The sequence below is a fragment of the Sinocyclocheilus grahami genome, unplaced genomic scaffold (assembly GCF_001515645.1).
Source record: "Sinocyclocheilus grahami isolate Dianchi unplaced genomic scaffold, SAMN03320097.WGS_v1.1 scaffold599.1, whole genome shotgun sequence".
Taxonomy (NCBI): Eukaryota; Metazoa; Chordata; class Actinopteri; order Cypriniformes; family Cyprinidae; genus Sinocyclocheilus; species Sinocyclocheilus grahami.
The window spans coordinates 790,009-803,715 of record NW_015505778.1 but is presented as its reverse complement, the minus strand read 5'-3'; the positions used below and the strand labels follow the sequence as shown (position 1 = coordinate 803,715).

The 13,707-nt window shown below is 37.1% G+C and overlaps 2 protein-coding genes and 1 pseudogene across 2 annotated transcripts in view; all 3 read left to right on the top strand.

Annotated features, from left to right (window-relative positions):
* LOC107557366 (rho GTPase-activating protein 27-like) overlaps positions 1-1,856 on the top strand; it is a 36,836-nt pseudogene extending 34,980 nt beyond the window's left edge.
* A 97-nt stretch (positions 1,857-1,953) lies between these two features.
* LOC107557327 (kinesin-like protein KIF22) lies at positions 1,954-10,901 on the top strand. The gene is made up of 11 exons (XM_016240711.1): positions 1,954-1,967; positions 3,289-3,416; positions 3,684-3,838; positions 4,230-4,439; positions 4,514-4,524; positions 5,187-5,307; positions 7,980-8,163; positions 9,072-9,160; positions 10,150-10,371; positions 10,460-10,519; positions 10,640-10,901. The coding sequence occupies exons 1-11, from the start codon at positions 1,954-1,956 to the stop codon at positions 10,667-10,669; spliced, it is 1,224 nt and encodes a 407-aa protein (XP_016096197.1). The 3' UTR covers positions 10,670-10,901.
* Positions 10,902-12,698: 1,797 nt separating this feature from the next.
* LOC107557346 (proline-rich transmembrane protein 2-like) overlaps positions 12,699-13,707 on the top strand; it is an 8,723-nt gene continuing 7,714 nt past the window's right edge. Inside the window, exon 1 of the mRNA XM_016240732.1 lies at positions 12,699-12,930. The gene's annotated coding sequence lies outside the window, so the exon portion shown is untranslated. The remainder of the gene's footprint in view (positions 12,931-13,707) is intronic.

Genomic DNA, 13,707 nt, shown 5'->3' with positions numbered 1-13,707 from the left:
AAAAGTGCATATAGCTGCTAATTGTATTAGTTGTTTGTTGATTTTCAAATATAAAACTTATTGAAATGTTTTCAGTGTGTGTATCAGTTCTTTTTGAACGTTTTCATCTAATTTGAACAAAACGTGATAATATTGATAATCGTGATAACTTTGGTCACTATAATCGTGATATGAACTTTTCATACTGTTACATCCCTAGCTATATGGAACCTCATCTTCGCCCTATTATACTACAAGGAATTCTGTAATTGTGTAACTGTCTGGACATTTAACTTTTCTGCCCTATTCATTTGTCCCCTTCTCTAATCTGTTATATATGGGGTAGTCCTGTTTTAATTAATAATCTGAGCTATGTGTGTTTTTTTTTTTTTTTGGTTTTTTTTTTTTGGGGGGGGGGGGTAGGGGGTACTCCACAATATAGATATTTTTATTGATTTAATATAATTATTTTGCTAATAAAATAATTTGTAAAATTGTTTACAATTACAAAATACAAAAAGCAAACTACACAAATGCAAAAGAGAACAATTTTATTAATTTTCTTTTCAGATTTCTTTTGACTCCATAATTTAGATATTTTTATTTAATATAATTATTATGCTGATAATATAATTTGTAGATTTTGTTTTTGTATTAAACTATGAAAATGGAAAATAGAAACATTTTAATCTTTTTCTCAGGTTTTTTTGGGGGGGGGGGGGGTTAGGGGGGGTCTTCCACACATAATATTTTTTTTTTTTTTTAGGGTTAGGGTTAGGGTTGGGGTTGGGTTGGGGTTGGGGTTGGGTTGGGGGGGGGGGGGGGGGGGGGTAAGGGGTACTCCACAATATAGATATTTTTATTGATTTAATATAATTATTATGCTAATAAAATAATTTGTAAAATTGTTTACAATTACAAAATACAAAAAGCAAACTATAAAAATGCAAAAGAGAACTATTTTATGATTGTATCTTTCTCAGATTTTCTTGATTCCATAATATTGATATTTTTATGTAATATAATTATACTGATAATATAATTTATAGTTTAAAAATGGAAAATAGAAACATTTCAATTTTTTTCTCAGATTTTTTTTTTTTTTTGGGGTCTGGGGGTACTCCACAATATAGATATTTTTATTTAATAGATATATTCATTATATAATACTTGTAATTCATTACAATCGATAATCTAGATCTAACTATCTATCTATATAGTGATAATAAAGTTTTAATTGAATTAATTTGTGTTCTTCCTTGTGCTTTGATACAGAAATCCCTGATTATTACAGTAAAATAGCACACATGAGAAATCTGGTACGGTCTTTGCCACCACCCAACCGTAACACAATGGAGGCCCTATTCTGCCATTTACGCAAGTATGTTGTTCATTTTACACACATGTACATCTTTTTATAAACGTTACTGTATATATCTACAACATGTCTCTGTCTCTTTCTTTCAGGGTTATTCAACACGGCGATGAGAACAGAATGAGCGTGCAGAATGTGGCTATCGTTTTCGGCCCAACGTTACTCAAACCGGAGGTGGAGATGGCAAACATCGCCACTTACATGGTCTTCCAGAACCAGATTGTAGAATTCTTACTCAATGAATTTGAGTCGATCTTCCACATGTGATTGACCTGAACTTGCACTGAATACAAACCCCACTCAAATGCTGGAGATGAAGCTGCAAAACTGATCTCGGTCCAGTCAGAGGGACAGCATGTAACAGATCTGTGAAGGAAAGCCTCTCGACTGGCACGCTTTGCAGCAGGTTGTAAATAGAGATGCTACAAAAATCAAGAACAGTAGCATCTGTGATTAATATATTCATATCGCTGAAACAGAAGAGCAGTTTAAGAGGAATACACATTTTTAAAAGTTCTCTTTGACTAAACTCCACTGGCTCTAAACGTGCCTGTTTGGATTATCAGGGAGAGAAACATTTAAGGCTTTATATAATATACATGACTGATTTGAGGTGATTTAGGTTTAGGTCCATTTTGGCAATAATGTAATACAACAATATGTATCAGTGTTTTCTTCTTTACGCAGTGGAATTGATTTTCAGGGTGTATTGTTAACAATTATAAGAAAATATATTTTCTAATTTGATCAAATCAATTCAAGTCAGGTCCTTTTTTTTTGACAGTTCACTTTTGACCCTCAATTTGTCAACCGCATTGAGCTTTATTTATTGGAACGTTATAATTGTCTGCAAGGTTTTTAAGATAATTGCATCCCTTTTTTAAGAACAAAATATTACAAATTTATAACTTAAAATGTATAAAGGGGTCATATGATGCGATTTCAACCCGGGGTCGTCACATGCGGTTGCCGCAAGCCCGCCGGACGCTCCTTTGTCGAATCCGCCGGCCTCGCCGTTCTCTAAGCCCGCCGGCCGCCGCTCACTCTAGCCCGCCGTGTGTTTCGTTGTGAAAGTGAAACTACTTTGTTTGGGCTTCCAAAAGAGGACACGACTAGAAATCAGTGGTTAAGTTGTGTTTACAACACTGTTCCAGAACACTTCAACCCAAATATTCAGATGTATGCAGCACATTATATGGAGGACTGTTTCCTGATCCTGGTAGAGTAGACTACAATGCCGGCTGTTCTGACTCTCTGACTGCAAGTCCTTTTTTTTAATATATATTTAAAGGATTTGCCACTGATTCAAACACGAGTTTTGAGCAGTGTAGAGTAGTGCTTGTTGTTTGTCGTTTCTCCGATCACAAATGCAGACATGGTTTTATGTTTATGCGATGCAACGCGTAAAAAGAAAGTACAAGTCATAATAATCAGTAATTATGTCCCCACTGGATGCAACAAATGCCTCGTTTATAATGGGTTTTATTGTTTTTGTCTCGTCGCTCCGGGACAGGGCATCACAGTATGGTGAGGGGCGTAACATTTCCGTCACACGCTTGAGGTATTCGGCCAATCACAACGCACTGGATAGCTGGCCAATCAGAGCACACCTCGCTTTTTTCAGACCGATGAGCTTTGTAAAAATCGACGAGTTTCAAAAAGGCGGGGCATAGAGAAGAAACAGTAATGTAGAGTATGTAGAAAATAATGTGTTTTTTGAACATTAAACCGCATAAACACATTTCATTACACAAAATAATGTTCTTTTTAGCAACATCATATGACCCCTTTAATATATATAAAATAAAATACATTGTTTACGTTTATATTTATTACTTGTTTTTTATTATTGTAGTCTTGGAACTCAGTGAATGATACCAATTATTTATTTATTTTTGCAGTGATTTATTTTAACGTTGTATATTGGTTTGTAGGTTCGATGTGTTTCATGGTGAACAGACCACACAGCAGGAGGTGTTTCTGACCTCTGTCAAGCCCATCCTCCCTCACATCCTTAATGGTCAGAACGCCAGTGTCTTTGCCTATGGACCCACTGGAGCAGGTATGACTCCTTCCTCCGTGTCGTCTTTTCCTCTGCAGGTCATATTCCTATTTTGGGGGCTGGTAAACTTTTGAAAATGGATTTCAAAGTGCATGTTGTTGAAAGCGATATCGTTATCATCTCAGTGTAAACTATGAAATTTCTTCCGCCTAGATTTCTTCAACCGCCTCCTTTAGTAACTTGTGTGATGTGATTCTTAGGATTATTATGACGTGCCTTTATATTGTCAGTTCACAATCTAGAGACTCTTCTTGTTCATTTCTTCAGGAAAGACCCACACCATGCTTGGCAGTCAAGAGCAGCCGGGTGTAATTACCAGAGCTGTCAAGGAGGTCTTCAAACTGGTTAAAGCTCAGGAAAAGGATCTGGATGGTTGGGAATACTCGGTTGGGATGTCTTACCTCGAGATCTACAATGAAAAGGTCAGATGTTTTGAGAAATAATTAATTTCTGTGGGTTTTCAGTAGCCATTAGTCCAGTCTTCAGTGTCACATGATCCTTCAGAAATGCTTATTTGCTGCTTAAGAAACATTTATCAATTGTTGAAATTGATTTTTTTTTAATATTTCAGAATTCTTTAAATGGAAAGCTCAAAGGAACAGCTTTTATTTGAAATAGAGTATTATATATACTGTCACGTTTGATTAATGCATCCATGCTAAATAAAAGAAAAATCTTACTGACCTTAAACTGTTGAATGGTAGTCCAAGTATTTTTTTAATAAGTAAATATATATGCATACACACACGCACACACACTTAACCCATTTCAGTGGCAGCTGCTCTGGAATATTGATGCACCTTGTGTCTGTAGGTGCTGGACCTGTTATCCCCGGGTTCCCAGGACCTGCCCATCCGTGAAGACAAGGACAGAAACATCCTCATTCCCGGGCTAACACACACACCACTCTCATCCTTTACTGATTTTGACACTCATTTTATCCCCGCGAGTCTAAACCGCACCACGGCCTCTACTAAACTCAACCAGCGCTCCAGCCGCAGTCACGCTATCCTCCTCATAAAGGTTTGAACCTGTGCACTTCTCTTCATTCTAGTTCTCCTTTAGCACTTTAACAGGTCCTGGTCTCTGTGTGGTAGACCATGATTTGGTAGCTGGTGCTGAAATTAAATCTCTCCATCAAACAAATACCACTGACTTTTACAGCGTGTCTGCTGGTAGTATTTGGGAGAGGAAACAGTAGTCATAAATAGAATTTACTGTATAATGTGGAATGTCACCGAATTTCTCAAAATTTGGATGAATAAATCAAAAGTAGGGCACTACACTTAAATTAATTGCGCTTTAGACTAGTGACTGAATATTAAAGCACAAAATACTGCTATTTGAATATGAAGTCTGCATGTTCTGTCTCAATTAAAAAGAATACAACAACCCGTTCAAAATAAAAGTTTGGTTAAACTTGAATTAAGACAAGTAAATTTGCTACAGTACAATAGAATGTCTCAAAATAATAATAATAAAGCTTATATCTTTTAAGGAATGGCAATTTTTGTTTTAATTTAAACTGTAAATCTCTGCTGGGCAACACTTTTTTTTTTTTTTTTTTTGCCAAAAAATGAAAGGAGTTCAAGTTTCATTTGATTACATAATTGTTATTGCTATTATTGTTGTTGTTTTTTGAATGTGTTGTTGTTTTTTGAATGTTGACTTTAAGACAAATAATGATATACGCACACATATCTATCTATCTCTATCTATCTGATGCTGTCTGGCTGGTGTATATGTGCTTAAAGTTGAAATGTCTTTCAGTTCACCAGATTCATCAGTTCTGGAAAGACTCCTGGCCCTAGAGAAGATGATGATGGGCTCTGCTGAGAGGGAGAGACTCGACCTGCTCAAAACTGTAGCACAGTCCCGTAAAGAAATACAGGTATCGTACACACTCTTTTAGGGCTGAACGATTAATTGCATTTGCGGTAATATCGCGATATGAAATAACGCGATTTTTCAATCGCAGAGGCTGCAATTACGCGGTCACGTGACACGCGAGAGTAAAGAGGTGTGTTAGACTTGAAGATCAGATGGGTGTGTGTCATCAAAGTACGGCGAGAGAAAGCATAAGGAGACGTCTGCTCTCTTATAGCTCTCGCAGTGCTTTGATGACACACCCATCGGTCTAAGCAGCGCTGCTTCAAGTCAAGCGCGGGCCATCAGCAGAAAAAGAAATGAAATAAAACAGTAAACAGCCAAAGGACGTAACTTAGAATGGGAGATGGATCGGTTTGTGAAAGCGAAGAGAAAAGCCATAGATGAAGTCGCACAGACCCAGGCAGGTGCTGGTCATTCAAAAGCTAAATGCAGAAAATATGACAAGGCATATCTTGCTCTCGGCTTCACTCACCGTGTCTATACCGGACTCTACAGTTGTGCGTCGCACCGCAACAGCTCAGGACGTGACAAAGCGACCGTTGCAAATCATTTTAACTTTGTGTCAGTACGTCATAAATAGAACAAGGCATCAGTTTAATGTCGGGTTTTGTCTTGTCGCGTCACATCCAGTGTAAACAGCGTCACTGATTATAATGGTTTCTAATGTATTTTGCTGCTCGTGTAAAACAGCATGAAACCCACAAAAAATACACAGACAGTGTTTAAAAAGTGCAGTGCACATGTTTACATATGTTTATTACAGTGACTGTGAATTACCTAAAGTAGTGTAGTAAAACAACAGATTTGTTTTTATATTTCTGCAATCTACTTTAGTTTGTGCAATTTGTTACTGACTTTCATATTAATGTTTACACCAGGCTTATTTAAACATAATTATTACATGCTCACAAGGTTGGAAGTTCAACAAATCAGTCAATATACTGTGATTGTAGTTGTTAAATAAAAATGTCATTCATATCAATTCATGCATCACCTAATTTCATCGTAACATATAGGCCTGGCCTACAGAAAAGAACATTTATGTTTAATCTATCTAATATTGTGTTGGTCATACTATACAATGATTTATAGCTTGTCTTTGTTGAATAATACAGAACATAAAGAGCTTAAAAATAATAATTGCATATTAAATCGCAATCGCAATATTGGTAAAATCGCAATTAGATTATTTTCCAAAATCGTTCAGCCCTACACTCTTTCAATATTTGCAATCCTCTACATTGCGAGTGAATCACTCGCATAAGAGACTAAATCTTACTCTGGGCGACTAAATAATGTCTATCATTAGCCATTGGCTAATAAATTCTTAGATTTTACTTGCCAGTATGTGTGTGAGAGGCTAATTAATTAGCATAGATATATTTTCACTCGCAGAACACTGACTGAGCGCTTCAGAGTTTCGCTCTCCATCAACAAATCTGTACTATTTCAGTTCAGCTCAATAGATGCGCAGCACACCTGTATTTGACACGCTGTAAACTCTAGTGTGAAGGCGCACGACTCTCCGTCGCTTTGCTGATAGCGCTGTGTTTCTCACACATGCAAAGAGAGAGAGCGAGAGTCTTGCATACCACGCTCAATAGACACACTGCGTGTAAACCATCTTCTTTGTTGTATTTTCCTGTCAAAATAACTGAGTTCATTTAGAATTATTCAGCTTTTAAGAACAAGCAGAAGATATGCCGGTATCTCTGGTAGTGGGCAGAGCTAATATGCAAACGGCATTCTCATTGGCTGGCGCTCATCTATTACCATCCCTGTTTTGATTTCAGCAAATCAGTTCGATGACAACAAGCTGACAACATGATTAATATTCATGAACCAGCAGCTCATCAATCCTTAGTGCGTTGTATATTGTTAGTAGTAGGAGTAGTATTATCTTTTAATAATTATTACTATTATCTGTTACTAATATCTTTTTTTTTTTACAGAAACCCAATGGGTAACAGTATCTTAAGCATTACCACCAGTCCTAAGTTTAATTAAAATGACAAATATGCATTCATACATGGTTACCAAGTCTAATCACTGAAGTTCTATCGTAATAAGTCAAAAATCCATTTGCAATCCATATTAAGCACCCGCGGCAATATTTCTATCGTTAAACAGTGCGTCAAAACGTTGTAAAAACACTTAAAGTGCCTTAATATATTTAAAACAGTAATATCCTCTATATTAATGATGCATAGTTTACATAGGCAAGCAGATGAGGCGGGAATATGAACGCAATCCGCTTAATGGTTCAGTGTTTTCCTTCTAATGGTTTTCTATGGGAAACCATTTAACATGAAACTTTGCACATTACGTTTATATTCTGGCTTCATCTGCTTGCCTGTACAAAATATACATAATGAGGTGTTTACTGAATTTCGCCTTTTAATATCTGCATTTTACTATGTTACTACTTAATGCAAACTGCGTAAAAATAACTGGCGGTCAGTGGAGTAAAGCTTCGTTTTGCCCTCCAGGTGGGCGTTCCTATAAGGGTGTGACGTCACGTGAAAACTATCAATTGCTTGGTCAGAACAACATTTCTTAATGTTGCCAGATTACTAATACCAATTGCAAACTGTACATGAGTGCTCAGTTTGGAAAACCTCTTCCACATCAGCCAGTGGGTGATTTCAAATATGTTCTGCTGTCTTCTCATAGATGTTGAAGGAGAAACAGAAGGAGCTGGAGGACAAAGCAAACGTGTTAAACAAGCAGAATGAAACCATTGAGAAAGAGTCCAAAGATGCACTTCTCTTTAAGACAGATCTGCCCCTACTGCACAGAAAACCGTCTACAGCCTCCAAACCACGCAAACAGCAAGCGGTTGTCACGCCGTTACAGGGTAAGTTGTGGTTAAGTTCATCCTTATAGTCCTCCTGGGACACTCTTCATGCATGAGAGAACGCAGTATTGATTTAAGTGGTTTAGTGTTTTATGACCCTTTGAATTTTCCTGCTCTTTCCTCTGCCTGTTGAGTTGTGCTGTTAGTATGCAGGATGTTTCTGTGATGCTACAGTTGCTTTGTTCTTCAGGGCTCGAAGCATTTCCGCTCTGTCCCCTCTCTCATCCTGCTACTGTCAGCTTCTGTGGTTCCAGATGGGAAACTCTGAACTGATACATTTAAGAGTGCATTTCCTGACAATCTAAACTTAGCAATAGTTCGCCCTAAGATTTGCTCGCCCTCAGGCCATTCAAGATGTTGATCAGTTTGTTTCTTCATCAGAAAAGATTTGGAGGAATGTAGCATTCCATCACTTGTTCAACAATGGATCCTCTGCAGTGAATGGGTGCCGTCAGAATGAGAGTCCAAATAGCTGATAAAAACATCACAATAATCCACACCATCAATTAATGTCTTGTGAAGCCAAAAGCTGCGTGTTTGTAAGAAACAAATCCATCATTAAAATATTTTTAACATCAAATCGTCACTTGCAGCTAAAATATGATTTCATAATCCATAACATTGCTTTCTCCAGTAAAAAAAAAGAAAAACAGTAACTGTTTAAAGTTAAAACGCCTGAATTTGTTTTGTACAAATATGCAAATTTTCAGCTCAAGAGCAAGTGATGTAATGCTAAATTTCTCCAAATCTTTTGAAGAAGATACAAACTCATCTGCATCTTGGATGGCCTGAGGGTTGAGTACATGTACAGCAAATTTCATTTTTGGTGAACTATTCCTTTAAGCACAACATTTCAGCCTGTATTTGGTAAATAAGGAGCCGTTTCTTCCCGTCCAAACACATCTCAGTCTCTCAGGTGCAGCCCTTGCAGCAGTGTGCTGTGGTGTGTAAGCCCTCTCAGTTCTTGGATAAGAAGAAGAAACGTATCCAAACTGAGGTCAGTGTGCTTCTGGTTGTTCTTTACATGTGCGTATTACAATATACAACAATAATTAATGGTGCTCCGACCAGGAGATTTGGGTCTAATAAAATAATTGATATTACAGAGATACAGATTCAAATGCCAATGTTTGTTTGAAGGCCTCTTTTACCCCAAAAACGACAATGCTGTCAGAAATAATCATTTAGATTTGTATGAACCCTTCTAAGCTTTTTGAAAAGGGGTTACATCTTGGCTGTTTAAAAATTTATTGACATGGAGTTATATATATATATATATATATATATATATATCGGTATATCTCTCCGTCTGTTTACGATCCGATAGATGCATGTGACAAAACAGAAAATGCTGCTACTCTTACTCTGCCTGCCCCAGATGACACTTCAGCAGTCAGATCTAGCTGCAGCTGTCACAGAACACGCCACAGCCAAGGCAAGATCACATTAAAAATCACGTGCATCAATCACGGTGTCCAGTGGCTGTAGATAGTGAGAGCTCTTGAGGCAGGTGCAACGCTTTGGTGCCTTGGGACGCAAACTCCATAACGGATTAAAACTGTTGAATAAAATATCAAGACACAAGAATGTGATTTAGGAGATTTCCTTTGTTTCACACACTTTCTTTTTCCCCTCACAGGCCAATATTCTCAGCAGTATGGGAAAGTGAAGTGTCTGAAGAGGAGCGTTTGAACACTTGTGTTTTTAAGATGTTTTTATGCGTGTAACATTCTGTACAGGGTTTTTTTTTTGTGTACAAGCCTCTGTGTATACTTGACTGCTTTTTTCCGTGTCATTTCTGCATACTATTTTTCCTTTTTAGTATTTCCTTTTTTTTAATTGTTTTTTTTATGAACTGATCATTTATCATGTGGCACCAAATAAATGCCTTAAAAGCTGTCAAGCGCTGGTATATTTTGCACTTGACAGTAACTGCGATGTTGCTTTCACGTTTGCCATGATTAACTGAGGTTTTCTGCTGATAAGGTGGGTCAGGGGAAGGAGAACGGAGGTGTGGATCGTCCCCCTGCTGATGAGGTCAACTGGGAGTCCCATCTGGACTCAGCATTACTAGAGCAGTCCAGGAAGAAGATCCTGCAGACGCTGAACGCCGGCTCTCTGAAGGATCTCAAGAGCCTGCAGCTGATCGGAGACAAGAAAGCCAAACTGATCATGGGCTGGAGAGAGATTCATGGGGACTTCACACAGGTAGAAGTCTGGCTCTTCACATGTGATGTGCGAAACTTTGACATGCTGATTTAATATTTAGTTTTCTCTTTATTTTCCTTGTGTGTAGGTGGAAGACCTGAAGCAAATCGAAGGCATTACAGCTAAACGTTTCTCTTCTTTCATAAAGGTTTGTGGTTTGTGTCGGTAATGTCTGTGTCTGCTGTGGATCTTTTAATAATGTGTCTAGAAGGAAGCACACAAGAATGTGATTTAGGAGATTTCACACACTTTCTTTTTCCCCTCACAGGCCAATATTCTCAGCAGTATGGGAAAGTGAAGTGTCTGAAGAGGAGCGTTTGAACACTTGTGTTTTTAAGATGTTTTTATGCGTGTAACATTCTGTACAGGGTTTTTTTGTGTGTACAAGCCTCTGTGTATACTTGACTGCTTTTTTCCGTGTCATTTCTGCATACTATTTTTCCTTTTTAGTATTTCCTTTTTTTTTTTATTGTTTTTTTTTATGAACTGATCATTTATCATGTGGCACCAAATAAATGCCACCATCAAAAGCGCAATAGCTTTGATTTGAAACCGATTTGAAGAAATTTAGCATTACATCACTTCTGCAGTGAATGGGTGCCGTCAGAAGGAGAGTCCAAACAGCTGATAAAAAACATTACAATAATCCACTCCAGTCCATCAATTAATATCTTGTGAAGCAAAAAGTGGCATGTTTGTAATAAACTCGTTACTAAGATGTTTTTAGCTTCGAGCCCAAAATTAAATCGTCTCGTCTGAATCAGGAGAGAAATGTGCACATATTCCTTTAAAGCAGCACTATGTAACTTTTTCTGTGTTCAAAATTTGCTAAATGTATATAATGAGCGAGTACATCATGAATTAATCTTCCAAACCGCGTTTTTGCCTTATTCCGAATCACTACGGTACACTTATAATATAAGTATTTATATTTGGATTATTGTAGCCTGGTCACCGCTGCGGAGTAACACATACCTGCGTGAATCGCCATAGACATAAACTTAGAGAAGTAGCTCCGGCCGCAATGTTCTTCCGCGGGATGTGTGCAGTTCTGTTTATCAACCGCTAGAGCGCCAGAGGTTACATAGTGCTGACTGTTCTTTTAAAATATTCTATAAAAGCAAGAGTACACAGGCAATACTAATGTAGGTTCTCTTTTTGGTTCGTAATTCAAAGGTATATCATTGACTAAATAGATTGCAGCATTTATTACAGTAAAAGCATACGTTTTATTATAGTTATTTTTATTTGGGGTTGGGGTTTTTTCCCCCATGAAACAACCTAAACTATATTGTTTTATAACTTCAAACCTATTAAACAGTTCTGAAAAAAGTGTCTGTCAGACGAAGCCTCCTGGTTTGGTGTTTTATCCACTGCAATAGTCCTGCTTAAATGTGCATATTTTCTTTGAGGACTGTATATCCTTGACTTGTCATTCAGTATTTGCATTTTGAACTGAACACTAATGTAAATGTGTTGTTGGTGAGTAGATGTGTCTGCAGTCAACATAGCTTGTTCATTACTCACACACGCAGTCCTTCAACCAGCCTGACATCCTTGCGGCAGACCAGACCTGCAGGACATAAATAAGACCAGAGAGTAGCCTACATTCACTCTCATGTTTTCATTGTTGTTCATAGTAGTGTTTGGAACCATTTTCAATGGACTGCCAAACAGAGATAATAACTGCTTTACAATTAATAATTAATGGAAATATTTTTTGTTTTGTTTATGCTGATCATTTTAAAATGTACCGATATTTCAGGGATTGCAGAAGGGGGTCTGGGTCATGCATTTTACAGTTCATAACTGAATTAGTGTTAACAAGTTTTTACTGGTAAATTAACTAAAGTGCATTGCCTACCATTTTTTTAAAGACTAGTTATTTGTTTTTTTTTTTTGGTTCCAAAGATGCCATTTTTTGCTGTATTTCACAGTGCAGTTATGGTGAAATATATTTAAAAAGTATATAATATTAAAGCAATATCAAGTTGAATTTATACTTTTCATTTTCAAAAGTAATATTACAAAAGGTTTGCACTTGTAATTGATTATATACACTAATGTAATTAATACTTTTCCCTTACAAAATTACTACTTTCTTTTTCAATGTTACATTCTTACGGAGTAATACTGCTGAAATGCATAACTAACTTATTTTGTGGAAATGTTTTTTAATTGCACCGTGTAGCTATTTTATTATCATGGGCTATTTCCAAAAATCAGCCTTCATAATGAGTTTTTTTTATTTATTTTTTTAAATCACAGGCTTTTCCAGTGTGCGCAGTTCGTGTAGTTTTCATAATTCACGCTGTTTTACTCTCCTCCCGTTTCCTCCTCCTGTCCAGTCAGTGTGACCCCAGCATCCCTGCCGACACGACGAGCGCACTGCATAGACCACAGCACCGCGGCATTTTTCTTTTAATCTACATTTAAATGTCACACTGGAACATCGAATTTTCATTTGAATCGGCCGAGCGAGCGTCTATGCAAATGAACTAACCTTAACGGCGTACGTGCGACTTCAACTGCACACTGGCTGGAACCGCGCGGTGTAAGGTAGCTGTTTATTTATGTGATATATGTATGATATGTGTACTAATCAACGTCTGAATGATTTTGTATGTCTGTGGGAGACAGCCCTTTGCTTTATTAGAAAACAAAGCGTTTCCCGACCTGGATAGGTGAATTGTACCTGTTTTGGATGCATGAGGACAAAGAACAGCTTACAGTATATATAATACATTGTGCATCGTTATTAATTAATCTTCATATTCGTCGTTATAGAGTAGCTTATATGTGAACTATGGACTAAAATATGTTTTTAACACTCTTTTCCTTTCTCTCTCTCTCTCACCCTCCATATGTCTCTTATTTTCCCCACGGCTTTGTCTGTTTGCCCTCATGTTTTCTTGTGAGAATCTAGTGATTATTTTTACTGTCACCATATGTTCCCACATACAGTATTTACTGTGAAAATGTTACGTTTTTTCACGAGTTTAATTATAACATTGAACCTTTTTATTAGAAAAACGAGAATAAAGAAAAGTAAGTAATGTCCTGGCAGAAGATTAGGCTACCACATTTTCCGGTATTATTACGGTGCATTTGCCTTTAGTGTATAGTTGAATAAATATGGGTTTAAGGATACTAAAATCGATTATTGGAATCAGTCTGAATTCTCCTGCTGTAAAAATAAATGTTATAACATCTATCTCTGTAACTGAGGTCAGTTTCATACGGTGGGCGAGAAGTGCAAAACAAATCACAATTCTGAAAACAAAATAACAAATTACAAACGCAAATGCAAGTCTAAAAAACTAAATAAGTCAGAAA